Source organism: Lepisosteus oculatus, chromosome 4 (genome assembly GCF_040954835.1).
Source record: "Lepisosteus oculatus isolate fLepOcu1 chromosome 4, fLepOcu1.hap2, whole genome shotgun sequence".
Taxonomy (NCBI): Eukaryota; Metazoa; Chordata; class Actinopteri; order Semionotiformes; family Lepisosteidae; genus Lepisosteus; species Lepisosteus oculatus.
This window is the reverse complement of record NC_090699.1, coordinates 21,213,402-21,225,553: the sequence shown is the minus strand read 5'-3', so window position 1 is coordinate 21,225,553 and position 12,152 is coordinate 21,213,402. Positions and strand designations below refer to the sequence as shown.

The 12,152-nt window shown below is 37.2% G+C and overlaps 2 protein-coding genes across 2 annotated transcripts; one reads left to right on the top strand and one right to left on the bottom strand.

The window, feature by feature from the left end:
• Positions 1–237: 237 nt before the first annotated feature.
• rpp30 (ribonuclease P/MRP 30 subunit) lies at positions 238–6,933 on the top strand. The gene is made up of 11 exons (XM_006643185.3): positions 238–370; positions 705–760; positions 851–907; positions 1,384–1,449; positions 1,542–1,610; positions 1,997–2,086; positions 2,433–2,549; positions 2,690–2,719; positions 4,376–4,413; positions 5,954–6,033; positions 6,235–6,933. Exons 1-11 carry the CDS (start codon positions 289–291, stop codon positions 6,348–6,350), a joined length of 801 nt encoding a protein of 266 aa, XP_006643248.1. The 5' UTR covers positions 238–288; the 3' UTR covers positions 6,351–6,933.
• Positions 6,772–11,699, bottom strand: LOC102689706 (ankyrin repeat domain-containing protein 1). Its single transcript, XM_006643186.3, has 9 exons — positions 11,512–11,699; positions 10,262–10,441; positions 10,009–10,134; positions 9,319–9,426; positions 8,993–9,091; positions 8,744–8,842; positions 8,478–8,576; positions 8,269–8,367; positions 6,772–7,601 (listed from the first exon to the last, which is right to left on the bottom strand). The coding sequence occupies exons 1-9, from the start codon at positions 11,536–11,538 to the stop codon at positions 7,518–7,520; spliced, it is 921 nt and encodes a 306-aa protein (XP_006643249.1). The 5' UTR covers positions 11,539–11,699; the 3' UTR covers positions 6,772–7,517.
• Between the last annotated feature and the right edge of the window lie 453 nt (positions 11,700–12,152).

The following is a 12,152-nucleotide window of genomic DNA, read 5'->3' as shown; positions in this document are numbered from 1 at the left end:
CCAATATGATTAACTGGAGATGCAACATTTATGTTAAATTCAATTATACTGTGTTTAACAGTGTTTAGATAACAAATAATACATATGAGCGTAAAAACAATCTCTTAACTCTTACAAAACAACGAGAACTGTACACACAGCATATTCAGAAATACACTAAATGTTTATCTAATTTCTTTAAGATGGACGGTATATTACTTAGCCTTTACTACATTTCCCATGCAGCACCGGTGCGGACAATCACTTTAACCCTTGACATGAGCTCTGTGTGTCTCACGTGGAACCAACATGGCTGTTTTTGCAGATTTAAACATAAACTACACTGATGATAAAAAACAGCTTCGGGATATTATAGAAACTGCAGCACATCGTAAGTATTGTTTTCAAAGAAAAAGTTATAGATAACGAGTAACTCCCAAAAAGTACATGGTGAGAGCACATGTTTGATTTACAGATACAGACAGTTGGATGCATACATCGTCAAAGTGAGGCTTTTTTACTTAAGTCAAAATTACAACTGTACTTCGCTTTGTATTTATAAAGCTTATTTACAGTGAGCTGTTTGCTTATTCTAATTTTCTCTCCTAAAACGTGCTAATTTTAACAGTCCCTATATTAAAGCTGGGACACTTCTTGCTATTATCCGAATTTAAAACTAGGCTCAAACCCTTTCCCATCTTTTTTTTTTATTTCTGTCTTTTCAGTTGGTTATTCCACGGTGGCAATAAATCATCTGATTGATTTACAACCAAAGAAGCAGGTAACAATCGGGGTACATTGTATGTCAATCATACACCATCAAAATATTTGCTAAATGTATGCCATTGCTGAAATCATGTTTGGTTTGCAGGAAATAAGGAAACCTGCTTCTGTTGATGAACTGTTCAGACAACTCCCTGTTGTACAGGTACTGTAACGATGTTGTTGTGGTGCTTTTCTGCATTTATTAAACTGGCATAAGCGTGCTGTCATTCTGTGTACTTGAACTGAGATGGCTAAATATGATGTCAGTAAAGTCAGCTCTTTTGTAGTACAACTTTGTGTTTTACTTTGTGGAGCTTTTGAGCCTGACAAGGCTGAGCTGGATGATGGGTTTGGTTCAGAATCTGGAGCACAGTAGACACTTAACATTGACTTGTCTACATCTGATGGCCTGGGACACCTGTGGGGTAACAGCTAAACAGCTTATAAACGTCACTGAATAGAGTTCTCAAGCCAGAGTTCTTCATCTTTCCAGTTTTAGTCATGGGTATTTTGCCAATTTCAAATATATAAATGCTGCTCCTTCGTTAAAATAGTAGCGCAGCACATTTGCACTACTAATTTCTCTCCAAGACAGACTGAAGAGTTTATAAACTAAATGTATGCTTCTTTTCTTCCTAGGGGAAATCCAGGCCAATTAAGGTGTTGAACAGGTTAACACTCGGAGTTTCTGATGCATCTCACTTTGTAAGTACAACATTTTTGCTGTGGAATGTGTTATAAATGACAGTGCATTTATAATATTATGTGATCTTATTTTTTTTTCCTTCTTTTCCTAGAGGCCTTCTGCAGATTTGAAGTATTATGACCTTGTGGCTGTGGTCCCTAAAACAGAGAAGCTGTTTCATGTATGTAGGAATTTAGCTCTTTTGTTGCTTCTAAATCACAAAAAGAAAAGGAGAAGAATACTAAATAAGTAGTACTGCTTTCAAATTATTCTTAACACGATGTTTTACTAATAATATTAAAATAGATAGGTATCCATTTTCTAAAGTCAATTGTAAACATATTCTTGATTAGAGTGTCGGTCTGGAATGTCCAGAGTTAAAAGTATTGTATTTACTGCAGCAATTTGCCACTTGATATTATTTTTTTGCTGATATGTGGATATGGTTTTTAGGATACTACAAATGTTGACAGATATAATAACACCCCTCTTTGCATCATTTGGATTTTGGTAGCCTGACAGCCATTGTCAGAAATGTACCTACTCGTGATATTCGTGTGTTAACAGGCAGCCTGCATGACATTTGATGTTGACATAATCTGTATCACTGTCACGGAAAAGCAGCCTTTCTTTTTCAAAAGACCTCCCGTAAATGGTGTAAGTACATTATACCGTACCTTGTCAATTTAGATAATTGCAGAATTTTTGTTTTCAAATCTGTGTGTGCCTGATTAATTAAAAACATTCCAACTTTGGATTATCTCTATTTTGAATACATTGATACTGTATATTGGATAAAAAATAATTTGGCTAGGAGTCAATTGGAAGTACTAGTTGGAAAAGGCAAGATGGGAGAAAATGACAAAATTTCAAGTTTTTTAAATTTAAGCATTTTTAAATATTTCAGTTATTAATTCAATGGATTCTGGACTAGGGTATTTGTCAATATAGCACATGCAAATTACAGCCTTACGTTTGGTTAAAATATGTTTTTGCTTTCCAGGCAATAGACAGGGGAGTGTTCTTTGAGATCACTTACACCCCCGCTATTAAAGACTCTACCATGAGAAGATATACAATCTCAAATGCACTCAGCCTGATGCAGACTTGCAAAGGAAAGGTATTTATTTCAGGGAGCATTGAAATATGTCAAAATGCTGTGTCTTTGTGAGCACAAATTTTAAAATATGCATGTTTGCCTAACAAAGACAAGTGGTGACAAGCTAATTGCTTTACTTTTTACTTTTTTTTTGGTTGCAGAATGTCATAATATCCAGTGGAGCAGAAAAGGTATTTTCTATAATTCATTTCTCTTCCTATTACAATTTCAGGAACTACTGGCATTTTTAACTCAAATGCTATAAAATACTGTTAAATGCACATTCCGTCACACATTGACATTTATAGATAGACACTTTATTTGCCTTTGGCTTCTCCCACAGAAGTACAAACACAAGCAAAACATAAGAATCACATAAAGTCACATGAAATCACAAACAACAATATGTAATACATAAATAGTTGAATAAATAAATAGGTAGAGGGGGGGATACATTTACATACCTTCATTGATATAACAGAGGGGACAAAGGACTTCTTATAAATGATTTTATGTGATTTTGGTCCCCTGTGGCGTCTCCCTGATGGGAGGATTATGAGCTGAGAAAGGAGTGGGTGTGTGGAATCAGCTGTGACTTTCCTTGCCGTTCTGAGAACTGCGTTATGACGTAATTCGTTGAGCTGGGGCGGCTGTTTCCCAATTATTTTTCCTGCCATTTTCACAATTCTGGACAGTTTGGTTTTGCTTTTCAGCCCCAGGTTTCCATACCAGTCTGTTATGTTAAATGCCAGGCCGCTCTTGACAAGGCTTTTATAATGCCATCTCTAGGAGATTTTGACTAACATTAAAGTTCCTGAGTCTTTGGATTCAAAACACCCTCTATCTTGCTTTCTTAAAAATATTGTCTATGTTCTCAGTGTAGCTCAGCCTCAGATCAATATGCGTTCCCAGATATTTAAAACTCTCCACAACCTCTACGGACTGACAAGAACTATTGTCTGCAAAGATTGCCCTCCGCTGGTCTAAGCATTGAAAAGAAGCTCTTTAGTTTTGCCACATTTATTTCCAGTGTGCGGGATTGGTACCTGTTTTCAAGAATACTGATGTTTTTAAAGTAAGTTTGCTCACCCAGATGTTGGTCCTTTAAACGGAGTCCCACGAAAACCATGTCATCTGCATATTTAATCAGACTGGCTGTGTACTTTGAATCTTCACCTCATTAGTATATATTGAGAATAAAAAAGGTGACAGTACACGTCCATTCAAGGCGTCTCTCTGAGGTCGATCTGTAAGGGAATCTTTGATCCAGCATATAACATTCCCATTTGAGTCACACAGGCGTTGTAAGAGAGTATGAACTTGCATGGTGTTAAAAGCAGGGCTAAAATCGATTAAACGAGCTAACGCAAAAGAATTTGAGTGTTGAAGATGCTTGGCTATGGAATCAATTAATGTAAGTGTTGTGAACCCCTACACAATATAGGGACCAAAGCAACAAAAGGACTACAGCACCAGGGCTATACTTGACAAGGAAGGAAATGGGGTATGAGCAGTAAAGTACACAATAGATGCTGACAGGCTAGTTCAGAAGCAGAAGCTAGTGAGAGATGGTATACTTCTAATGGTTGGTGGTAGTAAAGCTTCTCTTCTAGACCCAAACAGGTGACCAGCAGGAGCCTAGAGAGAGATAAGAAGGTGTAAATTTGTTATCCAGCCCTGGAGGAGCAACAGGGCCAAGAGTACAAAAAGACTCATCTTTTGAGGCTGTAGGACTATGTTGCTGCTTGCTGTGTCTAGCCTTCCTTTAAATGAGTTTTGTAAGACTCTTTTTTTCTCGTGCTTTTTCATTTTTACCATTTAACATATATTATCTTTTTTTCCCACAGCCTTTGGACTTGAGAGGACCTTATGACATTTCTAACCTGTATCCTTGTGTTAAATATTTGTGGTATCAATTACTTATGCTAACATTTGAAATTTGTATGTAAGCTAATTTGTGAGCTTAATGTGATCTTCAAAATGAGGGGAAAAAAGAGGCACATCCAAAGGTAATGAGGTGTTGTCCAACAGATATATATATTAGAAACAATTAAAAAAACACTATATACACTATGATATAAATTCCATTTTGATTTCTATGACTTGGGCAGGTGTTCGACACAGAATTGCACTAGTCAGGGTGTTCAGATGTGCCTCCAAAGAGGTCAGGTATAAGACTTCTGCAGTGGCAAAATGCTGAAGTCAAATCATAAAGGAGTTCAAAGTGTGAATCATACATTTTCTTAAGATTTTACCAAAACATTCAAAAAACATAAAATTTACAAATGAGGAGGGGGCAGTACAGCCCATCTATCCGATTAGGTTGCTAATAATTAATTGATTCAAGGATCTCATACAAATGTTTCTTGAAAAAAGCATGAGATGGGCTACAACAACATTTTCCACTCCCACAACCCCTTCCATGTAAGAAGAAGTTACCTGTTGTTCTCAGTTGTAAACATGCTGCCCTGTAGTTTCTCTGTTAATTCTGAAAGCATCCATGAGGTTGACTTATTTAGTTTTATATTTAAAATTGTGACAACGATGCAATAAAGCAAGGTGTAAACACATAACATATTGTGTATCTGAAATAACCAGTGACAAAACATCCTTTAATAGCCTGGGGATAGATCTTACATGTAATTACCATTTGATCATTTGATATTTATAATGCCTCTCTTTATAGAGATCCTTACAGCAGTCCAGCTGAATGATGTTCAGTTCTGTAAATTAACTGGTATTCCACTGAATTGGACAGGAAATGCATTCTTTGGCACCATGTTGAGAACTACAGAGCAGATAACATTTCTAAATTTAAAAGAAGATTAAATCTAAAAGAAGACACAGAGTCTGTGTATGTAAGTGTGTTGTATGTAGCCAAAGTGTACCCTAAGTGCATAAAAAAGAGACCTACAATGAAGTACAATTTTTGTTGATTGTACTGATATATGTCGCAGTTTAGAGAGACATCATTAAAGTGAAGGTTTCATATGTGTGAGCCTAAATTTGTACGCTCAGACTGTTGTCAAAATATGCTTAAAGAGTAGGTAACCTCTTCAGTTATCTGATTGAGGCAGGTATTACACTATGGATATGACTTCATGATTATAATTTCTAGCCCTAACAGTGGTGTATTGGTTAAAAGTCAATATTTCACTGAACAATTTGCAGTAGCCTATTTGTCCTCTGAAATTACAGTCTTTCAGCAACCTGTGGTCCAATGGTAGTGTCAGTATGGAGCAGGGATCTGTGTCGGCCTACTGTCTACAATGGGACCAATCTCTACTGTCTGAGTCGGTCTGGTTTCTGAACCAGAATCAGGCTGATTTATTTTTACAGCGTTTCTATAACCTCACAGTTGTTCTTTTCAACTGATGTCAGTAATGTTTTGCACTGTTTCTATGGATCCTTAATGAAGTTCCCAGGGGGTTGGTGTTTGGCCTGTCTGAAGGGGACGCCAAGGCCGCAGTCTCTACCAACTGCAGAGCTACGCTTCTGCATGCAGGTAAAACCTGCTGGCATTCGGGGGGTGCTGAATGTGTAAGAAGACCCTGAGTGTCTGGGGGGTTTTCTACCGGTAATGGCCTAATTTTTAGAAGAGGCTGCTGAAAAACAGAAGGACAGTATTGATACAAAAAAAAATTGTGATAAAGCATTTAGCAGTATTTGGCCAAAAAAAAACAAATTTGTCATCTTTCATTTTCAGAAACCAGGAAGACGGCACTTGGTGTAATCCACACCATAAAGAAAACTCAGACAGTGGAGGAGGACCAAGAGCAAGAGGCTCCAGCGTCAAAGAGGGCCAAAACAAAACATGTGTAGTGGGATTCAGAGTGAGGATAAAACCCGTTCTGGATGATCACGTCGGCAGCCTCTTGTACTGAATTATGACATGTACAGTGTTTGCAGTGACAAACGCCACTGAGTGATATGGGCAAATGACTTGTAATTTACAAAAATGGACAAATGTTTGTAATCCAGTACTATGGTTCATCAGATGTCCATCAGGTGTTGAGATGTTTTTTTGTAAAGAATGGGTTTCATTATTTTGCAGTCTGTTTTTTTTTATACAAGCTGCAAAATGTTTTAGTATGATAATCTGAATTCTCAATGGACTGAGACACCACCAAACTTAAGTTTTCATTGTTTAATACCTTAGATGGTGTAAAATGCTTGTAAGCTGCACATTTTTGAAAAACGTTTGAATGTGCTTTTCTATAGAAAAATAAAATACAGATACATATTAAAACTGCAGTGCTGTTTATTGTCATCACAATAAATAAGCAAAATTTACATATAAACTTTACATGAAGTAGTATAAAAATACATTGGGTACAGTAAGTGCATTACTTTCCAAAGGCCTTGTCATTGCAAAGCCCATTAAAGTCTTCTCTTCTCCAACGTCCTCTCTTCCAGCTTCTACATTCATTTTCACTTTGACTGTCACTCTCCCTTGTTTTCAACAATGATTTTAATGTGAATGAGACATTTCAGGGTTCATAATGATTCTGTTAGGATCTATTTAAATGTAACAGTAATCACTGTAAAAATAAGTAACCAGTTTTGGAGTTTCACTTTGGTGTAAAAGTGTATTCTTTTTAAAGAAAGCTTTAGCAGAGGAGAGATTATCACAATCACATTATCCATCTTATTTTCTTCGTGGAAGGTTCTTACATGAAAGCCATTTCGTTACGGCATTGCCTTTCCTTGAATTTATATAGACACAATCCAAAACCTTCATTTATCAGCAGGTACTCGTGATTTTGAAGAAACAAATCGGCCACAAGGTTAGTCTTTATAAATCTCACAGACGGCCTGTTGTTTCATAGCCTGCCTGTCAGTCGATAAATGTGGAAGCAAGTCTCGCATGTAAATTGTTTGGTTTTTGTAGGTGCTCCTAATGCTTTTAGTGTTAACCAAGTTGCAACACAACAGAGTCTTTGTAGGCAGGAGATCTGATGTTCACTGCCACGCATTGCTTTATACAACTTATGGCTCTTCTGTATGGCTGTTCAAGATGTGTTTTGTTCCACTCTGCCACTGAAGTACGCTCTCCAGGGGGGTTTTCCCTTCCTAAGGAATTGCAAGCAATACGTAAATGTCATGATCTGGCAATTTCATCCTCTGCTTTCTGAGAAAAGTTGCTCATGATGCCACTAGATGGCCCACTATTCTTGCAATTCAGGCACTCAGTTCAAGTCAGCAGTAAAACTGGTGTAGATGACACTTAGGTTTTTAAATTTATATGCCACAAAAACCCTACACAGTACGCTATAAGTAACACTATACCCTTACGCTGTTGATTGAAAGCTGAGTTGTGATTTTAGATTGATGTGATAAATCTGCATTTAAACATGAGGTTCAACAAAAAGAAATATAATGTTAAAAATTGATTAATTTTACAGTCTCTCATGGTACAGTAGGTTTCTGTTCATGTTTTGATGGTTATGGAATTGTATCCCAGGTTCTTGTGAAGAGTGGTTTCCTAGGATGAAAGCCGTATATTGAAAGAGAGGCGAATGGCATACTGTACATTGCCCTTCCCAGTCTTTGTTTTACTGAAAAGGATCTTGCAAGTAGACAAATCTAATGTGTGTGCCACAACCTCTTGAGACTGCTAGCCAAAGCCCTATTTTACAGTGTGACCCCTTAAAAAGGTCCATGCATGCAAAATATAACCGAGACACTGTGGTAGAGGAACTTTCTGAATCAAATCTAGAAAAGAGAAGGTTTTACTTACGCAGTTCTTTACGTTCAGGTTGGCTCCGTAGATAAGCAGTAGCCTGATTAATCTGTATCTGTTTAATCTCACAGCATCGTGCATTGGTGTATCTCCTTCCTGCAGAGAGAGAAACCAAATATTTTTATTGTGGTTCTCACAAGGAATAAAAAAGTAGCTTTCAGGCATATGAACAAATACTGTATTTAGTATATTTTGATGGTACTTACTAAATCTCGGGCGTTGATGTCTGCTCCACATGCAATGAGGTGTTCAGCGCACTCATAATGTCCAGTTCTGACTGCAACATGCAAAGGAGTACTACGCAGCTAAACGGTAAAGAAGACACACAATTGATAAATATATCGGAACTGAAGTGTACTTCTTTGAAAATAACAGGATTTTAAAGTAATTTATGCCACTTGCTGAAGGTACTGTGCCACAACAAAAATGTATTTTTGACTTCAGTAAGCTCAGTACTGAGGGATCGCTGTACCTTGTCTCTGGCATTGAGATTCCCATTTTTGTTCAGCAGTATTTCCAAAGCTGGCAAACACCCTCCTCGACATACCCAGTGGACAGCAGTGGATTCCAGCTGTTTTGAAATACAACATGATTTTTGTTCTCCTTCTATAACTACAGTGAAGTGCATATAAACAAACAGACTGAAAACAACACTGACAAGATTAAGATTAAATTCGTATTCCTTTTTAAAGGGCCTGAAAAAAATAGTCCATTAACATACCTTATCCTTTTTCTCAATCAGAGCTCCAGCATCTAATAGTCTTTTCACAACTTCCACATGACCTTCTGAGCATGCTCTGTGCAAAGCCGTTCTTTCAAACTGAGGAGGAAGCAAAATGTAGGACACGTGTTTAACTCCAAGATCTCCATACATTATCAGAAAGTCATCTGATAAGAGTTGTAGAACCTAGGAGGAAACTTATTCTGGAGTCACAGGGCACTAGGCAATGTCAAAGATGTGTTTACTTACTAATTCCTACAGAATGCAATGCTAACCTTATGTATGTCATGTCTGTATTTTTGTTTTATTTCAACGTGAGGACTAACCTTGTCATAGACATTGGGATCACCACCATCGGCAAGATATTTGTCAATCACTGGTAATTTGTTCTCCACGGCTGCTTTCAAGAAAGTTGCTACATCCACTGTGTCTGGCTGGAAAAAAAAACACATTTTAAAGAGTCAATTAAAATGTCATGTAGTTATACATGCTTTGGATTTGCCATGCTATAACAGGGACACCTACAATACAAACCACATAATGAAAGAAGGGGCATTAATGGAAACTCATTGGCAATGGATTTGTCACTAAAGCAAGAAAAGTGCAACACGCCGAAATTAGTGTTTGAATCCAACACTCAGATTCAAGAGCCAGATAAAAGTTATCCTCTTTATAAACTGGGCTTAAACAACCCAGCTGTTCTGCATTGGGTTCTTGAGTTCTTATACAGTGGGACCTATCGGATCAGGTTTTGCTAAAATGTTGTAATAACTGGAAATTTTGAGTTGGCAACGGCTTGCAAAAATATAATTAAAAAGGATTTAAAAAAATAGGTTTAATAGTCCCACTTGGTATCTGAGTACTTCTTAATCTGAAGATTATAAGTGTTTACTGATATTTTCTGTGAATAATAAGTTGCTTTTGTTTGTTTTGCTATACAAACAAGGCTCCCAATCACCATCCAATTTTTCCTTCTGGATAGGAAATGTTGTCTAAAGCAGAAGAACTGTTCTTACTATGATTTCTGGCTCCGGTTCCTTGTTGAGAGCTGGCACTCTCTTCACTCTCTTTTTCTTCTTTAGCTTGACAATGCTTTGAAGGTCATCCAGAGTTTCAAGCTTCAGTTCATGTGCTTTATATATCTGTGAGAAAATGTGAGATTTTTTTAATTGGAAGGCAAATGGTTTATTTTCTGCAGGCATTTAGCACTGCATACAATGCAAGGTTTTATGTGGAAAATATGTGGGTATATTCAGGGATTATGCCTACCTTAATTTCTTTCTCTTTTTTCTCCCTTTTTGCAATGTCATTCTGTATCAACGACAGGCCTTCATGTGATTTAAGATCATCTTGTTTTTCTCTGGTGACAACAGACTCATATTCTCCCTCTGCGAACTCCTCCGTCAGGCCCTCTCCAGTCTCTTTGCCCTCACATTTTTTGCCAGTGACCTAAAGCAGGAAGCAACAATTAATCTCACAAGAGCTGTCTTTTAGAATGTAATGTAAGGCAATGAAGGTACACATGGTAACCTGTGTGTCTCGTGTTGTGCACCAAACACATCAGTGACATACCGTAACAAGTGTGTGAAGTGAAGTGCTTAAAAGTCAAAGTTAATCTGCGTTATACTATAGTGTCTCCCATTTGATCTGAAGAGTAATGTCTTTGCTCTGCAAGGTGATTACCCACAAACACAATAGTATTCCTTTAAAATGAACAAAGTATGGACACAAATTTACTGTCAATCTGAATCCTGGGAAAAGTGTTCATAATTAAATGTACTGTGATGCATTTGCAGTGCTGTAATGTGGGAATGGTTTGGAATCATGTGCAAATATGTTAGCATGGTCATCTTGTATTTCTATTTTGATACATGTTAATAAAGCACAGAAGACCAATAATGTATTTTCCAGAAGCGTTTGCAATAATTTAGTTATATCCACCATGTTTTAAGACATGCATTTTAAATTATTTGGTTTTTAATATTTGGATTTTAAAAGTTAACTCAGTTTAGAAAGTACTTCTTGTTTTTTATGGCTGTTATGCACTAAAATGAAAATCAATTAGTCATCATTTCCTGGACTTTAAGAGTAATATGTTTGGCCAGGTCATCCACCCATAGATAATAATAAATGTCTTCACTTAAGTTAATTCAATGCTTTGGGTACTCTTATAATCATGCATTCAGACAGGCCAGCAAAAAAGATCTATCCATCTATTTAGAGAATAATGAATCACAATCCCTCTCATTCTATTCAACAGATTAAAGCCACCAGTTTTAGCTGGATACTCATTAATGCTAATTTATCGCAAAACTAAGTACACACTCTAATTTATCCAATTGATAAAAACAGACATGAAACTGTTTAGAATATTCATAAATGGACCACACCTTAAACCACACGATGATACCTTATAAACAAATGGACTGGCAAATCATTCCCAAAACATAATGTAGTCCTCCTTGTGTGAATATCAAACATGAGTCTCTAACATCTTAGGATAATAATCTCACACCTACCAGCTCTTCAACTCTTAGCATCCCCATGTTGTCAGCAGCCTGTAGTACTCCTTGGTTAGTGCCAATATCCCAAAGCGATCAGTTTCAAGTCTCTACTGCAGTGCTGCAGACAAGCTTGACTTATATATGTTTGGTGCAGCTAAAGAATGAGATCATGTTCCAACCTGGGCAGCAGCCTCTCCCATTTACTGATCAAGGTGTCCTGTCATGCTTGGCATAACATCAGGCTTGGTCTGATGTCACAGGGTCTTGTTAAAAAAAAACGATATCCCAGGCATCCTCAAAGCTCCTGTCCCAATAGCATGAATCAAGATGAAACATGAGATATGCTACCATTACTTGTGACTAAACAGGCCAGCAATGCAGAGCCTCCTTTCCTTCTCTCATGCTTACCAGAACAGCTGTCCATCAGCCCTGACACATAGGGCTGAGCTCTGGATTGTTCAGGGATAAACTTGGAAAAGGTACATGACAAGGGAATGTTATGGCACTATTAATAAAGAAGCAGTGGTCATTGACTCCCATTAGTTCTCTATTTATAATAGTCAACAAGATGTTTTGCTAATATCCTTCCAACACATAATGACATCATTGGCTAATCTGTTATGCTTCCTGTAATGGTTCTGTCTTCACTTTCATTC

Bases quoted from the DNA above. Each gene is read 5' to 3' on its own strand.
- LOC102689706 (XM_006643186.3), bottom strand. From the start codon at position 11,538: ATGGGGATGCTAAGAGTTGAAGAGCTG. The intron at 10,135-10,261 runs GTAGGCATAATC...ATTTTCTCACAG, and splicing joins AAAAAGAGAAAGAAATTAAG to ATATATAAAGCACATGAACT. The intron at 8,577-8,743 runs GTACAGCGATCC...TTTACCGTTTAG, and splicing joins ATCTCAATGCCAGAGACAAG to CTGCGTAGTACTCCTTTGCA.
- rpp30 (XM_006643185.3), top strand. From the start codon at position 289: ATGGCTGTTTTTGCAGATTTAAACATAAACTACACTGATGATAAAAAA. The intron at 761-850 runs GTAACAATCGGG...TTTGGTTTGCAG, and splicing joins ATTTACAACCAAAGAAGCAG to GAAATAAGGAAACCTGCTTC. The intron at 908-1,383 runs GTACTGTAACGA...TTTTCTTCCTAG, and splicing joins GACAACTCCCTGTTGTACAG to GGGAAATCCAGGCCAATTAA.